At 29.7% G+C, this 27542-nt stretch overlaps 1 protein-coding gene across 9 annotated transcripts in view; it reads right to left on the minus strand.

Moving 5' to 3' along the window:
* LOC129958324 (LIM domain and actin-binding protein 1-like) overlaps window positions 1-27542 on the minus strand; it is a 98949-nt gene that overhangs the window by 51250 nt on the left and 20157 nt on the right. For 7 of the 9 annotated variants that reach the window (XM_056070729.1, XM_056070728.1, XM_056070727.1 and 4 more), the window contains exon 1: window positions 5162-5947. In XM_056070729.1, the coding sequence (XP_055926704.1) occupies window positions 5162-5881 (720 nt within the window). In that variant the 5' untranslated portion in view covers window positions 5882-5947. The other 2 variants (XM_056070731.1, XM_056070732.1) reach the window with 1 other exon arrangement.

The raw sequence follows: 27542 nt of genomic DNA on the forward strand, positions 1-27542 counted from the left end.
GAATAAGTTACTTTTTTCTCTTTCTGATTTGTGAATTGCATATAAATATATTGCAAGAAATTTGACAAGATTGCTTGGTGGCGTATTAAATTAGTTTTGTGACATATGCATAGACATCGAAGACAGAAAAAACCGTGCAATGAAAGGGCCCAAAATGAGTGCTATAATGTTCAATATAATTTTTCTTATGCTCAGTTTTGCATTAAATTACCCAATTTCATCAGAAATTTCGAATTATTTGTTTCGAGGGGGAAAAAAAAGGCCAAACCAAGCATTAAAGATTTCTGATCGGATCAGATCCAGTGAGTTCAAAAAGATATATATCGGAAATCTGAATATTTTAGATCCCATCAAAAGGAATAACAATATCGATCCCGTTCCAGGTGAATGTGTTAATTTTCGTTTGGCATTTTTAGTTTGGCCTTTTTTTACTCCCTCCTTTTCTTAGAGCAAGAATTCTGAACTTCTGTTGAAAGTAGGCAAAGCAATAGCTCTGATATTCAGATCAAAACAGATGGATCGATAAAAGCGATTTTTCAAAGTCAAATTTATTTTGTGCTTTCATCTCAGTCTTTATAGCGAGACTTCGGCAATCATCGATTCAAATTTGTTTCTGACATTTCTGTTTGAAATGAAGAAAATTTAAACAAAGTTATTATCAATAAAATTCCTGAGCATTAGATGTTGTTTTCATAACACATTCAGTATAAAGTTATGATTAATCAAAATTCGTTTAACTCCATTAGCTCATAAAACTTTTGATAAAAGCAAGCTATAGCCTTATGCATAGATCTGAGTATATTAATCAAAAAATGTTATTTTATTGTGAAGTTTCTATAAGGCGACCTTTTTGTTCCTTGCAAAAGGCTTCGACAAGCATCGATTCCATTTCTGTTTTCGAATATCTTGCTGAAGCGGACCATATTGAAATTTCATTTAATCGTATAAGTTTTTCTGAAGTTTAAATGCAACCTTTCAGAACCTTTTGTAAAACAGTTCGGCGAAGGGGGAGGGGGATGAAATCTTGTCTTTTTATTAAAAAGTAGTAGAAAAGGTTAACAAATAGTAAAGATCTGAAATGTCTACATTCTATTTGTTTCAAACAATTATTCGCAAATCATAGACCTTACTATGCTTGAAACATTGTGCATAACATCATGGCATATGTGTTAAGCAAGGAAATTTCCTATCAGTAAGCAATAAATAATAAAATAAAATATTTTTCTCAGTAAATTTCAATTAAATGTGAACATAAAATCAGGATTTTATTTATTTATTTGCTGACGCTACTGAACTACAGAAAAGTTTCAAAATTATATTGAAGATGATAATTTTCTAGGGTACACCAACGAATAAATGCAGTTCTTCAGAACATTGTCAAATTTTAAAATCCTCACATGGTACACAAAAATGCCAAACTTACCGAAAAATTTTATGGCTTTGGAAACTGATCGTAAGTAGAAAGAATAAATAAATCTAAATGACTTGTTATATTTAACTTACATCTATAACTGAAAAATACAAAAATACAAAACGTTTCAAAGAATATTTAAAAAATTAAAAAGAAAAAAAACTGAAAATAAAATAAATGAGTACTTTTAAAAACTATATCGAACAAAATTTTTAAAAGCTATATATTACAATACAATGCAATTAACTTTTTTTTTTATGAAATACACTTTAAAGTAGAAAAAATATAGCCTACTTATTTTTATTACCGGTTTAATAAAGCAAGCTGTTTTTCGAAATAGAACCACTAATTTCTTTAAATACAATTAGAGAGAATGTAACTTGATTCAAGAAATTCATATTAACACACAATGTATGAACTCAAGTAAATCATTTTCTGCACTGTATTATTTCTTCTTCATACTTTGTGACCTTAAACATTAGCATTTGTTCTCCAACTCCAATCAAACAGAATTTTCATTAAAAAATGAAATGATTCCATTAACCACATTTAAAAGGTTACGATACCTGTCCACTCTAAGCGACGATCCAAATACCGCAATTTTCCCTTATAATATTAATACAATAAAAATGCTACTTTTTACTACCCCAAAAAATAAATTTAAAAAATAAGAAAATTTCACTATTGTAGAAAAATATACAGTTGTTCCGCTGCTAACCTACTTTTGTTCGTTAATGATATAATTTAACGAAAAAACTAAGAAAAAAATTTGCTTAGCAAAGTGAAATATAAACGTCAACATTAAGGTAAAAAAAACCTACAACAACAAACATACGCGTCAGATGTCTAGGGGATTGTTTTTAGGGGCGAGAGCTTTAGTTTAAGAGAAAAAAATAATAATCTATTTTTACTAGAAGAATTTTCAAGCAAACCGCGGAAAAATATAAAGGTTGCTAACATCATATTTATTTCTGAAAGTTATAGTGTGAAAATTTGATACAAAATTGAAATTAAAATTTGAGATATTCTGCTAAAGCACAAAAAATTTCAAATATTATTTTGATAATATTTCATTAATAAAATAGTTTCATTAAAAATGCATTTGGTACCTGCTTGTCCAAAAGGAGAGTATAAAAATCTATAATTAAATACAGCACACTTTCAATGTAAATATTAAACTATTATTAAGAAACAAAATAAAATACAGGCAAAAATTACTTACAGCATTAAAATTAAATTTTTTTATAGTTAAATACTTAATTATTAACTACTTTTTAATGCATTAAAATTACTTATAGTTAAATAACGAAAATGATGAATACCTATGAGAACCAAATTAACAGAAGATTGGCACTACAAGAAATGGAAAGCACGAGACAAAGACCTGGAAGACAATGACGGTTCAGCTACTCAACTTTGATCCTCTGTTTATTCCTTTGTGACCGACAAAAATTAAATTTAAAAGGCGATTATTCATCCTTGGATGCGGATGGTAATAAATAATAATAGATTTTTATCTAAAAATCCTGGGCTGAATGGAAAAGAATTCTAAAATAATTTTTAAAAGTTAAAACAAAAACGAGCAAGTTAACATATCCTTTAAAAATATACTGTTGCGTATTAATGCTCTGCTCATTAATCCGTAGCAATTTTGCCAAGTCCAGCGTCAGGTTTGTTTAAAATAACATCTGTTATTTTTAACCGCTAATAAAATAGGCATCGTATTTCTATTTTAATTATATTTTTTTTTCTCTTTTTTACTAACTAAAAGTAAAATACATCTGGCTTTGAAAACAAATTATTGCAAGCAACGGAGCAAATAAAGTGGTACACAAATACATTCACATAAGAAAATCGCATGTTAAAATTTTGATTTTCAAAAGTCTCGGTATCAAATTTTTGATAGAAAATTGGAAAGTATTTGTTGAAACGCGGAGGGGGGGGGGAGAGTAGTAATTTTGATGAGATTGGCACCCTATTCTTAATATCCAATGTTAATATAAAAAAAATTCTTCAAGCAGAAATACCCTGTTTAATTACGAATTAACCTTTCTTTGTGAAATGAAGGAAGAACAGGGGTAGTAAACCACCTCATTTGGAAATTTTTTCACCACATGCTTTTTTCGTAAAATTAAAACAAAAATCCACGAACTTCATAAAAGCAGCATAATTTCTTCAATAACAGATTTTTTTTAATCGAATAGGTAAAAAATTGAAATAAAGAAATTTAGCAAACTCCCTAAAGGGAAAACATGTAATGATCTATCCTAAATTATCATAAGGAAAAATTAAAATGCACGGAACAAGAAAAAAAAAAAAGTTTTTTTTTTAAAACCTAATTATTTATTTGCATCTTTTCAATTCAAAAATATTATATATGTATAGAGAGATATTTAAATTGAAATGAGTCACTGATTAATGAGAATATTATTACTTATAAACGAATTTCCCTTTAAAACATTAGAACATTTTTACATGATTACCTAAAAATAATGGTAATTTATAATACTTTTCTCAAAAAACGAAAGCGAAAGAAAACTAAAGGACAATGGAATTTAAAGATGTGAAAAATTCATTCTATTCTACAAAAGAAATTTTTTTAACAGAAACATTTCAAATTTCGAATTACTTGCAAAGTAAGTTTTTCCTGTAGTGTATAAAAAACAATTTATAAAAAAACAGTAACTTATTCGACGAGTAAACATATCCTTATGTCGTCTCTCTAAAACTCTTTTGCATATTAAGAACATGAAAAGATATTAAAAACATTTGACAACCAGGACTGATGGTGCTTTTAAAATGTAACTGACAGAACTGCTGAATGTTAAAGAAATTTAAATAATTTTCTGTTAAACATATTTTTCTTTTCATGTGCGAAGTATTATAAATGAAACAAACTAAAAATTTAGTTAATCCTGTTCAGTGAATCTGACGGGAAGATGTTCCACGCAAAAAGAAAAATCTGACATTTAGCATCGAGAGTCGTCTTTTCACAATAAGCTGCTTATAAATATGCCAGGCTCAGTGCAAAATGGCGGTGGTTTTTGCAATAAGCCGGATTTTAAAAATTTGCCAATGACATATTCTACGTCATAATAAGTCATCACATGTTAATGTAGGCGGCAAGTGTATCCTTCTTTGTTATTGTTGATCTGTTTGACCCAATATTGTTTGCTAAATATTGGAGGAGTTGAGTGGGAGAGGCCTACAAAACGTCATAGTTGAATTTGTAATTTTTAAAATGATTTTTTTATTTTATTTAAGTGGATTTTCTTTTACCTTCGGCATTCCGAGACTGGATTTCTAGTTGATTTTTTGTTTATTCTTGAATGTCTTTTTATTTTCTTATGAATGAAGTTAATTTTTTTCGTAAAATTGATGTTTTTAATAATATTTATAGTCAAATAAATATTGACTCCACAAATTAACATGCATCGCTATACTTGCTACTGCTTTATTTTAATTACAGAATCAAGAGAAAAATTTTTTAAAAACGAATTCTAAAGCTAACTGATTGAGCACGCACGCTCGAAAAAAGTAATCAATACATCAAATATGTAATACTTTAGGAATCAGAAAGGTTATGCAAAAACAATCTATAAAAAAAAAAAACTTACCTGGGCACATACACTAAATATTTCAGGATTCTACAAATTCAGCAAGACAATCATTCTCATTAGGATATTAGTAGTTAACTTCTAAAGCAAACTATAAAAAAAATACAAGCAGTTAGTGCTAAATCAAACTTACATCATCCTCAAAAATTTGGCATTGCTCATGCTGTGAGCTCAGATCATGCTTGTTATCATCAAACACTTGTTCGCTGACTGGGGATACGCAGGTTTCTTCACTGCGAGTCTGTTCCAGTTCGGTTAAAAGTTCAACATCGCCGGATGTTTCAGATTTAGAACTGGCTACAGCAGTAATTTCAGAATTAGTACAAAATTCAGACAAAGGTTCATTAACAATATCCACATCCACAATATCAGCTACGTCCTCCTCCTCAATTTCAATATCAGGAGTTGTTTCTGGAATTAACTCACCCTGACAGGGATCATGCAAATCAATATCGTCCTGATCATCATAGGTAGGAATACCGTTAGTAAACGTTGGCGGTTCTGCTAAATTGTCTATTAGTGGTTCATCCAAAGTAGAAAACTGTTGTTGTTCTTCTTCATTTGGTTCTCCTAAAGGATCCACCAGTGGTTCATCAATAGTAGTAGAAAATTGCTGAGGTTCAGAAAATTGCTGTGGTTCCGATAAACCATCCAGAAGTGGTTCACCCAAAGTTGTCTGACCTAACATAACATTTGGATAATAATCTGTGGGACTTTCTTCTTTAACTGGACAAAATGGGTCAAAAAATTCAACAACATCGGCATTCTGGGATGGACTTAGCATCTCACCAAGGTCACGGTTGCTATCGGAAGGAGAGGTTAGTGGGGAGTCTTCCTTGAACTCGAAGCTCATGGGATCAAAATCCAGGGTTATGGGTTCAAGCAGGGCTCTACTAGTAGGGGACTGAGGAGAAGTATTACTTACAGTAGTTCCCTCACTCACATCGACAGGAGTGTTTCGCTTACTCATGGCCACCTGTAAAGGAAATACATTCACTTGAAGAGTTCAAGCAAGCATAAGCATTCAAACAAAAAGAGCAAGAAACTATTGTCTGGGTATCAGGAGAGCAAACATGAATATAAACCAGGAGTATAAACATGAACACAGACGTTAATAGGCTAGATAAGTTCCAGAAGTACCAAAATCGGCACGTGCTTTAATGGTTAGTGTTTCGGGTTGGAACATAGTTCAGATTAAAAATTAGGATTATATATTTATATTTACATACAATTACAATAAGACTTTACACTGTATGGAAGCAGTGGCATAGCAAGGTTTGGTGGCATCCGGTGCGGATTTAAAATTGCCACCCCTATGTCTTCCGGAATATAAAATTTATTGAAGCAATATTTTTATTCAATTGTTTAAGCAAAGAGGGCATAATATTAATTATATTATAAATAATTTTTATGAATGAAAAAAGTACAAACAACTAAAATGTCTTTTTATTAAATACGCCAGTTGAATGTGCATTTAGAAGTTGCATATTTTTTCATAGCGATAAAACTATTTCATACTTTATTACCGATATAATTTAATGAAAAATTAATTGTTTACAAGTATCTTTCTCTAAACCAAAAAACTACACTTTAACACGATATTTAGAATCCCTTCTAACATTTTTTTCTAAATTTGAAATCGTGTCATCAAATTTGATAATTTTAGCTACATTACTGCCAATTGACAAAATGGCTAAGCTAAAAGTTGCGCTTGGTTTATACTGGTTCCAAGATCATTTTAATTAGTTTGAGTTTTGAAAACTATCACATGATACAACAGAAACACAAAAATCCGAATGCTCAAGTGAGATTGAGAACCGATTACAATAAAAACATTTGCAACGTATATTAACACTATTTTTCCTATACTTTCAAAACAAAATTTTTATAAAACACAGTATAGGAAAAGAAACACTATAGAACAATTCTCTAGTTTTCAATATCAAAGCATTTATGTGAAGCAAATATCTCTGTAATTAATGGAAGAGGTAGGGGAGGGGAAGAAAGCCCACTCAAAAGAATCCTGGGAAGAAAATGCAAGATTATGCCTATTTAAAATTCGACTTCACAAATTTAGGTATTAAATTTTTTTTTTTTTTTTTTTTTTTTTAAGTCTTCATTCAATGTCAAACTATAAAAAACAAAAGTCTAGTTTTATATGAACTTAATTATTACCTTTTCCTTAAAAGATTTAACAATTTTTTTGTTAATTTAGAAACGACAAATAAATAATGATCAAGAAGACATTGTAATTAGCTATTATTATAAGAAAAGATATAACACAACTTCTACTGGGAGACCGATAATAGTTCACAAATACATTAACAATAAGTGGATGAACAAGTATTTTTCGGGCATCATTAATGTAACTGGATGAAGTTTAAAATCTGCGAAACAGAGTTTAAGTTTGCGACAGCTCTTCTGTATACAGACAACAGTACATGACAAAAAAAAATTTAAGGCTTTAATTGCACAATTACAAAGCGTATACTTGCCTAAGAAAGAATGCACCAACAACCAAGGTTGGGCAATAGATGTTTATTCTACAGCTATTGAATGGGAATCTTGATAAAGTCTGTAAAAGAAAAAAAATAGCATTATAAATAACTTAATAAAAATTTACGAACTACAATAAATATTTCAACTTCAAATAAAATGAGCATTTTAATTATTATAGAACATAAATACAAATTTAAATTAAATTTTATTTTGATGAAAAATAATCAAAAACAAATGAGATTTGGACTTAAAAAGGAAATTACAGACCCCCTCCTCACCTCTCCAAAAAAATCTAAGCTTATAAGAAGAAAAGTTTTCACCAAAAAACAGTTTACATCAGTTTTAATGCGAAATCAAATGATTGACACAGTTAATTTCCCATCCAGTTTATTAAAAAGGAAGCTGAAAAAAACTACAGCATTTAACGAGTCAGTCAAATTTTCTTCTGGTCAATTCAGAGATAGTACTTTTGATAGGAAATACCTACAAGAAGTTTTTTTAAAAAATTAAATTCATACTAAAAATGTACGTTCCACGAATTTCAAGAGAATCTTTTTTTACGCCAATAACGACTTGTATTTTTATATACTCAATTCTAACAAGTCATCCGCTTTTTGGTTTGTATTAAGTCAAAAGATTTTTGCATCATTTGCGACTTTTCCTTTAATCTCTGCAATCTATCAAAACCAGAATTTGATAGTCCAAAAGATTGGGAAGACTTACAAAAAATTTATTTCCGGAAAAATAGAAAAATTATTGAAAATTTTATTTATTTAACAGACTTTAAAGGCTATTCCTTATAACTGAATAATTCATTAGATTTTATAAATAATTTAACAGTAAACATAAGCCATTCAAATTTCTAACATATGCCTTGTGAAGGTTCTACAGACTGGTTCATTTTCTTTGACGGTGTAAAAGTTCAAAGGCGAAAATTGACAAATATCTATTTTAGCATCCGATGTTTATTAAACAGTTAACAGGACCAGCAAAATATTCTGCCTTCACAGCAGAAAAATAACGGGTTCTACAATATTCATTAAAAAGACATAGATATACGGACATTATTTCCAGACCATTACAACCTTTTTGATGAGCAATTCAGAATCAAACGGGGGTACTTGGAAAGATGCACTTAACTGGAGCAATCAACTAAAAGTGTTCGTACTTGAAGGGGAAGTTAATTGGCCCTTGTGGTGATCAAGAGGTTAATTTAGACCAAAACCAAACACTTAACCCCTGCATGCCTCATGAATTCATTTCTTCTAAGGACTTTCCGGTTCCAATCAATTCAGCAATCATCCGAGATGCATTAAACTCGTTAGAAATACAATCCCACAATAATGATACTGTTCAATGCTTTTTTATTTATAATGGCAAGATAGGAGGGAGGATAGGCAACCCATGATAAGAAGGAAAAAAAAAAAAAAAAAAAAAAAAAAGGTTATTCCAAAGGGCGGGAAAAAACTTCCTCGGGCAATAAATCCTAGTTAAATTTTATGAGATAAGTTACAATCAAAATTAATAATTTAATTGATTAGTAAACATTTTGATTGATTTGAATGTAATACGGATTTTAAATGTAATTTCAGATCTCTTTAACCACTTAACTGTTTTATTTTCTTTACTATCTAATAAAATGGCACCTTCTATTTTGGGAATATTTTCTTATCTTGATTCAAATGGAAATTCATTAAATACTTGACTTATCTATGTATTCGAAGTAATTTAAATATTGAATTATAATCGTTATGAATGGTTTATTTTTTGCTTACAACTATCAAAATTCGATAAATCGATGCACGTATGGCATTCGGGCAAAACAGTTAAGCGGTTAAATCGGAAACGTCTATTTAAGGAATTTAATTCTACCAATTTTGTTTTAGAGATACTTGGGGAACTTGGTAAATTCGAAAGTGATGGAATCGCAATAAAAATTCAATTAATTTAAAAATGCCGAGTTAAAAATCGGGTCTAAGAATCGGTATAACAAGACAAAATTTAAAATTTTCAGCTAAAAATGACAAAGAATTTAAACATTTTATAATTTTTATAAATAAAATATACTTAATGAATAAACTTTTATTTTAAAATAAATAAAGCGGTAAAATCACATTTTAAAAATTTATAATTAAAGTGAAAAAAATAACATCATTCAGTATTCTGAATAGGATATTATAGCATGAAAGTTACAAAGTACAATTCTCAATTAACTTTCCAAAGACTTGAAAAAAAAAGCATAGAAATATTTTTTATACAAAATATTGTTATAAAATAAAACTGTATGCAAAAAGTGGAAAGTTATATGAACGCATATAACAGAAAGAAATCAAACAGAGGCATATTTTTTTTACAATTTAGTCTTAGCTTAGTATCATGCAAAACAAATGCGAATTACTGATGACACCCGGTCAATATATTTCTAGGTAACTTAAAAGAACCAGGGGAAACTTCGAATTACCACCGAGTTCTAATGAAGAAAGAATGAATTAGCCAAGTTCCACCGCAGAAGAAATGTAGCTTTGGAATAGCCTCATCCGATCCGTAAATCTTACGATAATAAGGCTGATTCTTTTTTATTCAATAATACAGAAAGTGCATCATTATAATCAAAAATTCTGGGTTAATGCACCTCTTAATCTCGACAGATTCTGAAGAAATTTATCCTCCAGAAAGAAAAAGATAAACCCTGGGTAAAAATACTTAATTCAATATGACAAAATTCATCGCCACTTTTCCCAGTAAATTTAAATTCCAAAATGTTTGACAAAAGATTGTAAATAAGTTCATTCGCATTTATACCAGTGAAATTCAATTATTTTGGGGTATCGATTCAAACTAAATTACACGAACTTCTGCATCAGTTATTATTACAAAAAAGATGCCTTTATTTCGGCCATAATTGTTCCTATATTAAAAATACAACTGGTAACAACAATTTATGAAATATGTTTTTTTAATATAATAAATTAATTTAAGAAATATATTCAGGAATAATATCCAAATAATATAAATCTTAGTTATAAGATAATCTAAATACAAAACTATTATCTCTTAGATAGAAAACTAATATCGTGTTTATCATTCTATAAATCTTATTAAAATATTAAATGTAATACTAGCATTTTAAGAATCTTATTTTCAAATCCATGCATTTTAGGAAATCAGCTACTTTAAAATAAAACAATGTTAAAGTTAATAATACTCTTATGAAATTTTTGATACATGTTTTTAAAAAAATTAATTAACTGTAATATATATATTAAAACTGCGACATCTAATTTTGTTTGTGATTAATATTAAAGATTCATAATTTCAGAATGTAAAAAAAAAATACAATGAGAAATAACATCCCAATAAAAACTAATCTTTTAAAGTTGAGTTGAAAATTAACAGGACAGAACGAGAAATTAGACATAAACCCCGGTTTTGTTGTGTTTTTTTTCAACAAAATTTTATGTTTTAAAAACGAAAATGGGGCTATGGATTAATAAATGCAATGAATTTTCAATAAAATAAAGAAATACATTTTATAGAAAATCTAATTTTAACAAATAAATCACTTTTATTCTCTTACCGCAAAGAAACGTATACACAGGCATCCAGTCACAATTCGATTAAAACTCAAACATCGATTTATTTAGGTTACAATAATCTAAAATTGGAACTTTTCCCACATCAGATATAAAAGGAATAATTTTATTTGACGAGAAATTATTCTCAGCACAAAAGAAAAAGAATTTAAACAGATTAAAAGAATTGAAACTTCAATTGATTAGTTATTAAAATTCGATCTGGCGACTAATCGTATGCAATTTCACATATTTTCATCCGGGAATAAAAGATAAATCATTCTGGATTTTGCTCACGGAAATAGAACACAAAAAATTAGCTGTCAGAAAAATATTACTCACGGTCAGCAAATTTAAGCAAGCATTATAAAATGCATCACTGACCAAACGATACTACTCCTTGGCTTATATTCTCACAGAATGAAGAATCGAGTCATTTTATCGGTGCAATAAAAAGAAAATTGTATAAGTGACTAAAAATATAATAAACGAAGTGCAATATATATATATAATTTCTTTATTCGAAGTCGATATTTATTAGAAATTACAAACACTGGAGATATTTCTAATTTTCCTTTTAAACATTATAAAGCCTTAATTATGAAGTTATCAAAAAACTGTAACAGTGCTGAAGATACTTTTAAGATGAATCCATTCCAATCACCAATCTTTCAATAACTTCAAAAAGTGTCGCACAAATAACTGATTCTCAAAAGAATACGTAAAACTCTCATTTTTAATATCATAATAGCTATTAATTGATAATAATGCATAAAACATTAATTAAAAATTAGCAAAAAATATATGACATTTAATGACAAACTATTAATTTTTTCCCGTTTTCCTTAGGATGAGAAGCTTTAAATCGACGATTAAATTAAACTTTAATTTACAATGTCTGTTAATAGAAAATTCATAATTTTAAATCGACGTAAGACTAATATTATACACATTATCATATTTAATAAGCAACGAATTTTCATAACATAAATATATATACAAAATATGGGCACATTCTGGATTCAAACCTATCTTTTCTTTAATAAATATCTGCATTATGCAGAGTAACATGTGATCACATAAATATAATCCTGCTTGTAAAAAGTGCGATATCAGAAGTGTAATAATGTTTGTAAAATATGAACTACACACAAAATTCATTTCTTTGGCAGAAATGCTTAATTGAAATTATCTACTTCCGACCGACTAAGTCATAAACAACTTCAAAAATAAGTATCAAGATACTTAAATTATTTTCAAATGGGGAAAAAAAGATAAAGAAAGAAAAAAAAAACCTACTTGACAGAGATATCAGTATCACTTGAACATATTTGCATAAAAAAAAACAATAAAGAACGGCAGCTGTTATAAGAACGGGACATTTAAGAAAAATATTTTCGAATAAGCAGCAGACAAAATTATGCAATACTGAACACATGGGTCACAGATGCTTAAAACAGTAATGTAATAAGGAAGTTCCCAACATTTTTGCATCTTTATACAAGAGCCTTTTCTTCGTGTTCTTTATTTATTCATTTGTCTATTTCACTTTTTGTTCTACAAATTATTTTTTTCAGAACAGAAAGTGCAAGCGCCGACGCAACTCGAGAAGACATAAGCTCAGTCCAAATTTGGAACTGGCAACATTTAAAATTTTGGACCTTAATCGAAAAGAGAAAGCAAATGAAATATTTTATTAAAATTATTACACCAAATAGAAAGCCTTAGAACACAACATATTTGACGTGTTATCTAAATGTCAAATGAAATTTATTTTGCTATTAATAATTTCCATCAATTTTGTATTTTTGCAAGGAAATTTATATTAAAAAAATCGAATAGAGGTCAATTGGGCTAATAAGATGAAATTATAAACAGATTGAGCCTAAATGATAGGTAATTTGTAATGTTTCTAAATCAAGATCGTGAATATATTTTCTAATGGTTAAAAGAAATACAGAATAGCAGATTTGTAATCTAGTTCTTTATCCTGGAACCTTTTTAGATTCATGATTCCACAAATAATATTAAGGTAAAATGCTATCATATTTTTAAGATTTGTAAAATTTTACGCATGTACCCAACAAATCATTATGGCCATATCAATAAGCGTAGCAAAAGTTATGTGTATCTACTAAGAATATAACATCAAAAAGTTTGGAGTAAAACAGTTATTTTTAAGTTTTCGAAGTTGCACCATTATATTTAATGAATTGACATTATAAAGAAAATTGGGAAAGCCATATTTTTTCGACGTGGTTTTGCAGTCAAAAATTTCCCATTTGGCAGTTGATTCAATGAAAATCAAATCTAATTAGACAGATGAATACCATTAATTTAGGTAAATTTAATTATAAACCTTTATACGTAATTATAAAGGTTTGTAAATAATCCAAGAATTAATTTTATTATTTGCGTTTATTACAATTATACGTTTAACAATAAACACGTTAACTACAAATTCCAAAAAACGTGCTTTGCAACCTTGCAGAGAATTCCTGGAACCCGTCTCAACAGAAGGCCAGGTGTTTAGGCACTACCTTCTTTTTACGTACACATGGCATTATGCCATGGACTGCATTGTCTCACAATTATGTTCCACTAAGCACCCAGGTGGAAATGAGGTTTGTGGGTTTCTGAACTTTTTTGATCGGTCCCAAACAGAAGCAGTGTTATTCATAGCCCACATTTCAGGTAATTCAATTACATGCCGTGGAAATTTCTTACATAGACATCTTAGGTAAACCTCAGTCATAAGGTCATGATTTCGGAATTACCTCTCACAACGCATAGAAAAAAAAAGCAAAAAAAAAACAAACAAACAAACATCGTTAATAAAAGCAAATTACCACAGTTGGATACAAAGAAGTTTTACAGACCTTAGATTTAAACACCTGTACTTTACTTTCATAAATGCTCACATGACAGAAGCTAATAACAGATGTTACATTGATTTAAAAAAATAAAAAAATTTCGCAGCAAATGAGCTGTGTAAAATTCTATAAATTCACATTACACAAACCTTAAAAAGTATGAAATATAATTTCTGAATAAAAAGTATCAAGGAAAAAAATGGGGCGGGGATCTGTTAAAAACTTAAAAAAAAGGCAACCGTAAATTATGGTGTTCAATAAGGGTAATTATTTTTTTATCTAAAGAAAACCTAAGATACCCCAATAAATAGTTACTGTTACTAAGTTAAGGATCATGACATAAGCTTAAAATTCGGTTACATTAGGAGGAAAATAGCATCACCCGGCTTCCCCCCCCCCTCTTTCACAACTGGATCAGTATCCAAAATGAACTGACTTTACTAATTCGCTTCAAATAATTTATAAATATCGTAAAAAAACTAAAAATCGATCAGACGATTGAATTTGAATTTTGATAACATATTTAAAAGAGAGTAAAGATATAAACATTTCCAAAAAAATATATGCATAATTGCAATAAGCAAAAATAATATCGAATGGTATACTGTTTTACTTCCCGGGAGGTTTAGTTTAGTTAAAATAACATACCATCCTGAAGTTATTTTGGGGAAAAAATCATAATTTGAATTATTGTAGATTTTCCGAGCGCCAGACCTGCATAGATGGCGGAGTTTCGATGAAATCCAAATTCGAACAAGCGATCCTCTGACCTCTAAGTAGAGATCTTAACAACAGATCACAACGACCACTGTTCCCGAACGCAAAGTACGACAAAAATAACATATCGCACATCGCTTTAAATTGCAATAAAGAGGTATTATTAAATCAAGAACATGAACAAATATTCATAAAGAATCCTGCATGCAACTTCTGTACTTCCGACTAAATGAATAATGCAAATAAAGAATCCATTTAACGCAACAATGTGACAAGAGGAAAATAACATTTAAGAAAAGTTACAGTTAAATAAATTCTTGTGGCATCTTTTTGAATTTTAACAAACATCAACCACAATGACGAAATCAGTAAATTCGTTAAAAGATGGAAAAAATTCAACTAAAAGTCATTTCTTTCATTATCATAATTTGCTTGACTGAGTCGGACTACACTGGTTCCTAATGACAGTCAGAATTGGGTGTCATTAACGTGAATTTAGATGAGCTATAAGTTCTGCGAAATTTATTCCTCCGACTTAACCCAGAAAAAGAAAATTATTCAAAGCTGACTAATTGGTTGATTCATCGGTTCACCCATTACTCCCACAGTATTTAAAATTAATGTATTCCAAAAGATGTAAGAAAGAGAACTCCTGCGCATTAGATGGTGTTGACGCGCAATAAAATTTAAGTTGATAATATATAATTTTCATTAATCTTCACATTAAAACGTGATTTGACTAATATCGGGTGCTTTTGGGTTGGATTTTACTTTTTAATACCTTTTGAAACAGATGTAAGTAGCTAGAAAATTCACATAAACAATTTATGAAGAAAGCGCATAGTAAAAGTTGTGGTTACGGTCATGAGAAACATCCTGATAACATTTGAAATAAAACAGAAGAAGCGAGAATGAGAAAATAACATTGTTGAAAATTTTACAGAATTTAAATCCATAAAATTGAATTACTCCTTTAAGGCGAATTTATCGGGCTAAATTATTTTAGTGAGTTTGGAATGTACTATTATTACAATTAAGAAAAAATGAATTTGAAAAATCCACCTGAATATTATTCCAATCAAAACACTGTAGAAAGGCAACATAAATAATTTAGAATCATTTTCCATCAAAATTTTGAATACACTGATTATTATATAACGTGCTTCAAAATTCATGGGTCATACTTTATTGGCCGGTCAGAAATATAGTAACACGTCAAAAGAACATGGAATCACATATATAAAAGTACTTGGGACAGCTACATGGGACTATTTGCTAATAAATAAATGCAAGGAACACACAAAAAAAGTGGGTAACTGAAGATTAATAGAATACATATAATAGAACATTTACCTTAGTTGCATTAATAACATATATGAAGCATTAATAAACGCTAAAAAATGTCGTTTAAAAAAGTATTTTGCTTCCAGAAACCAAAATGACAGTAATTTTTCAGTTTCTGATAAAAACTGCCAATGACTCTCGAACACAGGAGAACAAAGAGAATTAATAATATTCGAAAGGCCATTAAAAGTACATTCTAAGCCAATACAAGTATGCTCGTTTCATTTCGAAGGATTTATGCTATTTGGACTCGGTAATGAGGCGCAAATTAATTACCATAGTCAATATAGCAGCTAGATTATGGTATGCTTTTTCAAAATGCTTACAATTGCATTATGACTAAAGCATACCTTGATTAATGCTTACAATTGCATTATGACTAAAGCATACCTTGATTAATGCTTACAATTGCATTATGACTAAAGCATACCTTGATTAATGCTTACAATTGCATTATGAATAAAGTATACCTTGATTAATGCTTACAATTGCATTATGAATAAAGTATACCTTGATTAATGCTTACAATTGCATTATGAATAAAGTATACCTTGATTAATGCTTACAATTGCATTATGAATAAAGTATACCTTGATTAATGCTTACAAATGCATTGCTTATTTTATTAAAAGACAATTATGTCTTAAAGAATTCGGACATCAATCCGGCATTGCAACTGTATCTCTTCACAACATTTTATTATTATATTCAAGAAGTTGAATATAATGATGAAATTGTCGAAGAATTCGTTTTCATGATAAATATTTTTGAAGATTAACAAGTTCACTGTCAAGACCCAAGCCTGTAATTCGGCCCTTCTATCTAATTAGGCTCTTCTCCACTGGTCTCTTAGCTACAGTAGAGAAAGAGTTATCTAATTAGATGGTAGGCGAGAATCACAGACATGAATCAAACGGCGTTAGCATCAACCAACATGTTAAATAACGGTAACTTTTTCCGAGTATTCTTGGCATTTTCTCTGAGCAAAATATCAAAGTAATAAATTTGTTGCAGCTTTCATTAGAAATCTATGCACCTTGCTAATCAAAACATTAACAAGTTCAAAAGAAAAGTTCTATCTAAAAGTGCATATAATACAGAATTGCTTATAAATAATGTATGGGGGGTATCTCTAATATCGGTTGCAGGATTTTCATAAGATACAAATCTCAAAAAATGTTACATTCATCAATTTGTTTTAATCATTGCAATCATTTTTCGGTATTTCAATTTATTTCCAATTTCTATGGTAGTAACGTTAAAAAGCGGTCAAGTGAATGAATTGTTAAAAATTTCTTATCGTTTATCAATGCAAGGCTTTTAAACTATTAAATATACAGGTCTTTAAAAAAACCTCAAGGCAAAGCAATCGCTCAAAGGTAAATGAAGACTTAGGAAAACAATCGTTAAGAAAGTTAACGTAAACCAACAAAAAACGTCCAGCAGCTTTATTTACACTTAAACCTTATTCATCTAATTCTATAGGTAAATAATGCATGGTCTATTTCATCAAAGAAGGGAGGGGGGGGGGGGAGAAAGAAACAGTTCATTAGAAACTCATCGCTGTCAACCACATCAACTAACCTTTTTTAACATCACTTAATTGGATACTTGGCAAATTTGAAGGTTGACTAAACAGGTGAACCGCACCGGTGCCTTGACAGCCCTTGAATGCTTAATTTTATCTCGATGTATTCTTTGATCCTTTACATCTCCTCCCCTTACTACTTCGATTCTTAGATTAGGGATAATGAAACTAACAAGGGGAATCATTACATTATCGTCAGCAAAGGAAAACAAATTAATATAAATAAGGCAATATATCTATACCATGTATTTAATAATAAATATCATTCAGGGATAATGCAATATAATATTGCAAACCTCGTAATTCAAAAAAGCTATTCGATTGAAAATTCAAATCTCTTCATTATTTACAGAAGTAACCTGGTAAATTCAGTAATCTGAGCTCCTTTCGACGAAATTTTTTTAATGACTTATAATTTGATTATTAAAGAATTCATGAAACCAATAATTTCGGATACTCGCTTGTTGTGAGTCTGCAAAAAAACTTATGATACTGACTTTTCATTAAATTCAGAAGATGACAAAAATTCTCATCTTTACAGTTTTGTTTCCGTTTCAGAAATACTCTGTCCTCCTAACTACTAAGAATCCATAGAATAGTTAATGCATTTGATGATCATATGCAATTTTTGTATCGAATTTATAGCAAATTAAAATAATGTTAACTTATGAAAACAGACATGACGGTTAAGGGAATTAAAATAACTCTTTATCCTTCTTTTTGTGGAATTTTCCGCAGTACATTACAATCATATAATGTTATTTTTTTAAAGAGTTATTCAGTTTTTATATCATCTATTACATATTACAATTGCATTGTGTATCGTTATTGCAATGATTTATATGTTGTATTGCTATCACACTCTGTAGAAGTATATTAAAAAGAAAGAAGTTTGGAATAGAAATTATATATCAAGAAATTTACAAGTTGGTCTTGGAATATTCCTTCGCATAACCTTTAAATAGTTAAATAATTAAATACTTATAATTTCTTTTTTTGGCAATAAATTGCAATTATCAAATGAAAATTATCGTCCAGAAAATAAATGCTAACATAAAAAAAAAAATTCGTTTAAAAATCGAGCATCAGAGGGAGAACCTTTCAATTTATAAATAAATTGGAAATTTTTTAAGATTAGAAGATTGTTAATATAATTTACTTAATATAACGCTGCTTGGGCATATTTTATCAACATTCGTCAAAATTGAATATAGCGTCTTTGTGTTGCATAATACTTTAAAAGAAACGTTAGAACCATTTAACAACACATGCAACTTCGCAACGCTTAAGTAACAGTTATTTCACACAATTCACACCCAAACTGCAAATGAATTTTCCCCAAATAATTAACTCCTTAATAAACCTTTCTATTATCATTAAAAAAATCTCCAAGCTAACACGTTATTTTAATAATAAGGCCTTATTTTTAATCTGCTCTTAATAAAATGTAATTATATAAGGAAACAAGGCTACGCATTAAAAGGAAATACAAAACGCATTAGATGCTCTAAAACTATAATGGATATCAAGACCTGGGAGTCCATCTGCCGCTTTCTCTTCCCTCAAATGACCTGCTCGTTATCCAAGAAGGCTACCAGAAACTACCAACCGATGCATAGTTGCGTGAGAAAAGAAACACGTGTTTACGCTACTACACGCAACAATTTAAAACAAATATCTCGATGGAAGCGTTTCTGGCCTAGGGCCAGAGATACTTTAATTTAGTACAGAAGGGGCATTAGCTCTTAAACACAAAGAGTTCAAAACATAGAAAGATTTCGTCTTCGTGTTAAAAATAAATGAGGATCATGCAGGTTGAGTTCTTTTGCCGAGATTCCCTTGAACCCCTGACGAATCCAGGAATACCATTCGGAAAACAACCTTTGGTACTATAAACAGTTGATGATGGCCGATTTTTTTAGTTGCCAAGAGTGGAAATATACGGCTTGGAAGGTTCCAGTTAATGTTTTCAATGTTCGAACAGTTTGAAGAAGATACATTTTTTTAAGATATAAAATCACGCAATGGATTCACGAACTCATTCGACTTTCTACTTTAATTTAAAGAGAGGCGAACAATAAGTTGACAAGCGCCATACAACTTTTACAAAACCTATTCGATTCGAACAATTCCAAACATATCAAAAACAGCCAGTAACAATGACCAAGTTATTTTTTCAAGGGTCAATAAAAAAAATTAATTATTAAAGTAAAATTGATTTATATGAAAAGAAAAATAGATTTCAGAAACAAAGCTAAGAAAAACACAGAGTATTTCAATTTAATTAAAATTTTAATCAAATGTCAATTTTTTTTACTACAGCCAATTATTCGTGACGCTTTGTCTTTCCTCCAATCAGCTGTTTTTGTTCGACATAATGGTCTCTTCCTTGTCAAAGTAAAATAAATTATTATAATCAATTTTTTTTAATTAGTTTAACTGTCTGAAGTTCAATTTCTTAAAAATTAATTTAACTCTCTGAAGTCCAAACATCAAAACTCACTTTCTCTCTCCTCGGCGCACTTACTTTTGACTTTAATGATTAAATTTAACGAGCGTCGCCATTTTTTTTTAAAATGCTTGTTTTCAATAGTGTCCTTGCAATGCTTAGTAAAGATTTGCTCACATTTCAAAAAACGCACAACACTATCGCACCCTACAAGGGCCGCCTTATCCTGTCAGAAGTCAGCTTTCAAAAATAGTATCATTTAAATCGCTGAGATGTCTCTTGGTAGTTATCACGGTAAATAATCTTTCAACGTCTGAGGCGGAAATCAAGATAGCAAATAAACAAAATAATGTCCGTTATTCAAAGAAACTAAGTTCTTTACCCGAAATTTGGGATGTGATGGCGTAACCGGTCTAAATTTTCAAACGCCGGACCTGAATTAAATGTCCTACACTGCTTCCATTTTCACACTGAGTGAGTTCAGTTAAGTTCATAAAAAAAAAAAAAATAGTTAACAGATTCAATTTTGAAAAATTGACATCAGAACTGTTTCTAATTTTTAAAGTGCAGAAATTATGGTAATCATATTTTAGTGTATGATACCAATTATGTATTATGATTCCTTTGAGTATTATTAATTTCCATCGATTCTAGCTATGATTTGATTTGTTCTTTCTGTCGCAAGATCCTCCAATGGGATAAGCAGCATAGAAAACTAAGCAAAATGACAACAACGCGTATTAGAACTGAAAATTTTTAATGTACTGATACGTAGATATCTTATCTGTTTAAAGTAACTACTATTATAGGCAAAAGTAACAACTTTAAGTTTACATTGTTCTCTTATTAATTTGATTTTTGTTTAATATTCTGTACATATTAAATTATAGAATTTCCTTTCAGCCTACAAACGGATTTCATTACTATTGAAACTTAGTCAAGAAAAGTTTGTCATGGCACAGCAACCCATTTTTTAGAACAACTGCTTACTGCTGAAACATAATAGGTCAAATATATATATATTTTGTATATGAATTTTTAATACAAATTATAAGACTGCTTATATAACGAAATGATAAATAAATTATCTTGATTTGAAATGATTCAAGAAAATAAACGGATGTGATCTGCACTGTACAAAGAATTCCTAATGAATTTAACCTACGTACAACAAATGCCAAGGCAGGAAAAAACGCTAAAAATCAAGCTTCGTGTAGTTAAACACCAGCAGGTGAAACACAGGGGCGATGAAAGGTCGCTATCAAAACTTTTTCCATTTAAATCCATCATGAAAAGCCTTGACGAAATAGAAATCCTTGAAAGCCTCCTGATCCAAGAAATTCCGCGATGAGGTGCAAATAGGCGAAGTGTGAATGTTGGCATATCAGTCACGTATAAACGCCATTACATATTCGTCACAACAATACCGACGAAACATTGGAGTCATGTGAGTTCTATTTCTCGAGTCGAACCACGTTCCAAAAATGGAGAACCCAACCACACATCGAATATTTTAGTTATTTGGAGTTTTTGCTGATGGTGAAGGCTAGTCTGTAGTGACATGGAATTTTAAGAAAACATGACTTAGAAAAAACTATGTATTATTTGAAAACAAAGTCTGCGCATATGGGTGTAAGGAAAAAAATGTTAATTTAAAAAAATCTTTAATTTCAGATGATTGATTAAAGTAAATGTTTTAATAATTAATATCGTAAGAAATCGGTTTAAGTATCAGAAATAATTACTTTGAAGTTACTGTTGAAATTATGATGTTCTTTTTTCGATATATGTACACCTGATCGCACTTCGAAATATGCAATCCATTTCAATCCGAGGCTGCTCTGATGTTAATACACGTGGCTTAACAGTCACATAACATTTCACTACACGATGTCTCATTAGTGCTGAAGCGTTACATAATTTTTCAACCTAGTATACGTGCAATGGATTCCAAAATCGATGCGCCGCAAGTGATGTGTATCATGTAAGCACGAATGAGTACATTAATAATTTATAGTTAAACTTCCAGTTTTAAAAGCGATACCTTGTCATCCGCTTTTAGATGGAAAATAGTTTTACAATCCCATTAAAAAATTATATAATTAAAATAAAGTTAATACAGTTATTATGTAACGTTCAATGAAACGTTTCAATCGAAATTATATTTTCTTACAAGAAAATATCAGAATAAGTTGAAGTCAGATTCACGATTGCAATGTTCTCTGAAGTGTACAGCTCTTCTACGTCTCGATTAAGTTTAAGAAACCGTGCGCTTGTGTATCTCGGAATATATGAATTCATATATGATAATTTCTAAAAATATAAATCTATAAAAATAAGGTTAAAACATCATTTCATACCTAATAAGTGATGAAAAGACTTATTTAAAACAATTATAGTAAATGATAAAGTAACTAAATGCATAATTTAAAATTTCAGATGGAAATACCTAAGTTATGCATTTCCAGCAAACAGAAGCTTGTACAAAAGCAAGAAATGAATTGATTTAAATATAATGTAGGACTGTGTTCACATTTGTCTCGTATTCTTATCTTCTCTCTCTTTAAAAGTAAGATTACATACGCACCTAGAGAGATAAATTTATTATTTATCATATCTGACATTAAGATGCATACAATTTCTTATCACTGAAGACCATAAATAGATGCATCGAAGCCTTTATGTTATATCAGAATTGGTTTGTTTTTTCTTAAATGTTCATTTTTGTTGTATTACTGATGTTAGCTCTTTGAGTTATTACAGCCGCCATGAAAACAGCTTTGAGGACTGACTTCGATATAATTCCATTCAAATTTGCTTATAATATTACATTAGACATTAATTTTGGAAAAGAACATATATTGAAAAAATTTGCTATAGTTATAGACAGAAGATGCATCAAAGTATTAGCATATTTAATCTTTTACGGTCGTCAGACGAGTTTGTTTGCTGCAAAAAAGATAAAAATCTAAAATTTATTTATGAGGTTGTGAATTCAACTAAGAAAATGATTTATTATTCATTTTACACGAGTTTTTATTCAAATTACACAGTGCAATGACATTGTTTATTCATTATCAAAACGTGGCACAAGATATCTTAAGCACATAAAAATGTAAATCTTTTTTAGCGAATAAGTTTTTTCAATAAATAAATTTACGCATTTCCAGCATTATCGTTGGCAAATTGGTTTTCCTAGCCAACAACGAAATAACTCGTCAATTATAGCATTACTAATATCATCAAATATGAATTTTTACTTATGATATGGCATACAGTTTATAAGTTGTTGGCGACCACTACATTTAGGGAATAAATAATACGTTTGATATCCTGGAATGGACAATTTTTTTTCTAAAACAGCAACAACAAAAACAAAATGATTCGCAACAAGTGTGCATAAGTTATTTACCCTAGAAGATATTTAGTTGTCGATACAATGAAAAAAAAATATTTCGTACACTACTGTAAGTACACTTGCAAATTTTGTTTTTTGTAATTAAAAATCATGAGTTACAACTATCAGAGTAACAAAAATTAATAACAAAAGCAGAAACATGTAAAATAATGTGGGAATTATCTCGCTAAATGTGTCTTGACAAAGAATGTGCTAAGTTGGTTTGTACTTGATGAATATAATGATCGCATGATTTTACATTTTGTATTCCTCAAAATAACTTTGAATCTTCGCAAATTGACCATTAGGAGTTGAAAAAGAATTTTATAAATAGAGATAAAATCTAAATCAACTGCACACTTTTAAACTAAAGAACTGGACGAATCATTAAATTCCACACTTCAGCGAGCACGACGTCTACTGCAGTGAATATTAATCGTATTTATTAAATAATTAGTTTTCACATAACACTGACATAAATAATGAGCAAACTCTAAATATTTTTTAAATAAAAATTATAACTAGCAATAAACATTTTAACCTCTTAAATTCAATGACAACAAAGGAAAATATAAGCAAAGAGTAATTTCAAAAAAGGAAGCAACAAAATTACTTTGAAAATGACTTAAAAACGATAAAGCGTTAAATTTATCACACAAGATTTCAAATTATTTTGCCATTGCACCCAATAATAATAAAAAAGATGTCAAAATCATTGACAAAAATCATCAAAATAGAGATTTTTTAAAAAATGACTAAAAGAATTCCAGATGAGAAAAGTTAATGCGTCATTACACTAAAGAATATGGCTCCTATAGGAGACAACAATAACCAACATTTTGATAGCAGAGAATCCCCATTAGCGAACACCATTAAGGATGTGGAATTGAGGACTCACTGCAAAAACGTATCCGCATCAGGACCTTTTTTCTGTATTGTCCTATATATCTAACTCTAAAAGGATTTGACATTTGTTTTCATTTTTTCGCTACTAGTCACGGAAAAATCCGATTTGATTTCCCCTCCCAACACATCGAGACGGTCGATTACTTGCAAACGCTCAGCTGCATCGCCAAGCGCCATTGTTGTCTTCAGCACTAATGTGAAAAAAAAAAAAAAGTGTCAATGAATTATCAACTGCTGACATGAATCAGTGATGCGCTTGGGCACATTTTAATTTTCCATTACATAAGCTTTGCAACAGATAGTCGATTAAGTGTCATTTTTTTTCCATGCACATACAGTACACCTCGTTAAAAAGATTTTTAGTACAAGAGCTAAAATTTACTAAGTTTGAATTCTAAGTTTATTTGGGGAAACGGTGACATAAAATTTATTTCTTAATGGTTTTAGCATAGTGTTTTAGTAATCCACTATTCTTAAAAAATATTAAAAAAGTCGCATATTAAAAATTTTCGACAAAAAGATTAATAAATTAAATACAAATTTAATCTTAATAAACCATACTAGAAATGCAGCTTACATACATAATACAAAATTACCTGATTCTATAAACAGAAAAAAAAAATTAACTTAAAAAAATTCACTACAGACCGAAATGTTTTTGAAAAGGAGTAATTTAAAATTAAATAAATCTAAAGGAAAAATAAAAAGCGAAATTCATTATTTTTCTACAATTGAAAAATCTATAATCAAAATTACCTAGTTTTAAAAAGATATTTAAAAATTCTCTTTAAATATTGAAATGTAAAAAAACTTCAAAAAATGTTTTCTTAAAAAAAAGAGAGCTTTTAAAGAAATTTTAAGCAAAGCTAAGTTTTTGTGAAGATGTCATACAAGTTGGAAACCAGGTTGGATTTGTTGATATGTAATATGAACAGTTTTACAGGTATTTAAGTGTTATTGCAGACTGTTTTGAACTCAGATACCGATTTTAAACAATGATTATATAGCAAAAACATTTGAACCAATACGTCATAACACTAGAAATTTAATACTCCACAAATTTAATGTTCACTCTCCTTAAACTCTCGCTTATGAAAGCTTCTCTTTTGCAATTGTTATATCAGAAGACATTAGATAACATCTTTCGATATAATAAACGTATATATATAAACGTAGGTTAGACTAAGTTATATTTAAGTCCTATTTTGAAGCAACGCGAGGGTTAATTTGGAGGGGATCTCATAATTTTGAACCGACGTCATATAACATTGTATAGATGTCTGGAGTGAGGTTGCCATTATAAGTAGTCGTCCTCGTCAACTGACTATGGGTCAAAATTAAAAAATTGATCTGTCCTCCAGTAAAACCTAATTAACCTAAATTAAACGGACAGCCACAAGGTAACTCTATGGAATAAATTGTTTTTATGCGGACACGTTAATACAATCACATTTGAGGATAAAGGGAAAAGTTAAAAGTGATAGAAGTGCTGAACTTTACCTGCAGTATTTACAGTTTAACATTTCAATCTGTGCCCTAGTTACGTCAAAGATTCAAAGGATCAATTTTCATTTTGGATACAATATATCTCCGGTTAACTTCCGCAGACATGCCATCACGGGATGCAAAATATACTCCCGCTTTCTGCATCACTGCATCTATAGATGAGGTCTAAATATTGATCAATGAGATTTCATCAGAAATCAAAGATGAAATAGCAAAATTCAAAAGCAATTCAAGTTCAGATAAATACCTGCAAGTTCAGTATATAAGGAAGTGCCCTACACCGATTTTGTTAACGCATTTCTCTTTGTTAGAACATCTCAAGGTAAATAAACGAAGGAAGGTAGACAGGAAATGTCAGAGATGCATTAGTGAAGTGAAAATGAATGAAATGCAGTTTCAGATCATATTAAATAGAATACTTATTTATACTTGGATAGAGTTCACATTCTAAAATCAGCTCAAATAAAAAGCCCCCCCCCCATTTTTCTTTGAGGAATGAATTTTAAAACACTCGCTCCAAAAGAATTCGTCAATTCACCTCAGTTACAGCAAGAGTTCAAGATAAACACCAGAGGGGCACACTCTTCTTTTCCACCCTTATATTACTTTTTCACAGATTAGGAGGGAGTATTGTACACAGAGAAAACATTATAATTGTAAAGCAGTTGTAATTCGGATATTGATGAATTTCCACGTGTTAAATCTCCTCCAATCAAACGGGAGGGGGGGGGGTATGTCTGTCAGTTTGCTAGCATAATAATAAAAACGAAAACAGCAACGGGAATGGAAATTTGATAAGTGGTTTTAATATAAAATTAATTATTCATATGAAGATTTGGTCAAAATTCATCATGGTCAAATTCATCATTAGGAATAATTCATCAAATTCATATTATTTGGATCAAATTCATCCAAGGTATAATAGATTCTTATCGCTAAACTATGAAGCTGAATACAAAACGAACCTTACACTGAAAATATGCAAGAAAGTCGAAGGCAGAACTCACCCACAGATTTTATTAATTTCATGTATATATTTCCCATACACAAAAAAAAAAAAAAAAAAAAAAAAAAGTTCAAGGAACCATTAAATTTTAAATGCCAATCTATAAAAGCGATACTTTCTAGCGATACCTGTAGAAATAATTTCAACAGGTTAAAAACATAAAAACCGAATCTGACAATGAGTAATTCAGCAACGTGACTGAAATGATAAAACTACTGCAATGCCTCAATTTGTAAGTAATTTTTATGCATACAGTGTATTTTTCTACTTAGGAGGGAGAGAGGTAAGGAGGTGTAACTTGATGATAATTATGACGGGAAACTAATCCATTTAAGGTCGCATGACTGACTTTTGATTGACTGCCCAAATGCGAATGAATCTATTAATCCTAAAACTTTTAACTACCATTCCAGGAATTCTGATTGCCAGTCATCGTGATAAAAGTTTAATGTTATTCCACAGCAAGTTGTTAAACGTCAAATTAATTAGAATCTAGACGAGTAAAAACAAACATACTCTAGGTGAATAATATTTTAATTATCATTGAGGGGGAAACTATTATCATTTTTCGTGATGTCCTTTAATGGTAAGCTGTTAAATGTCAAATCAATTACAGACTTGACCAATGAAAACAGAAACATGCTCTGTTGATCTAGT

The sequence above is a fragment of the Argiope bruennichi genome, chromosome X1 (genome assembly GCF_947563725.1).
Source record: "Argiope bruennichi chromosome X1, qqArgBrue1.1, whole genome shotgun sequence".
Lineage (NCBI taxonomy): Eukaryota > Metazoa > Arthropoda > Arachnida > Araneae > Araneidae > Argiope > Argiope bruennichi.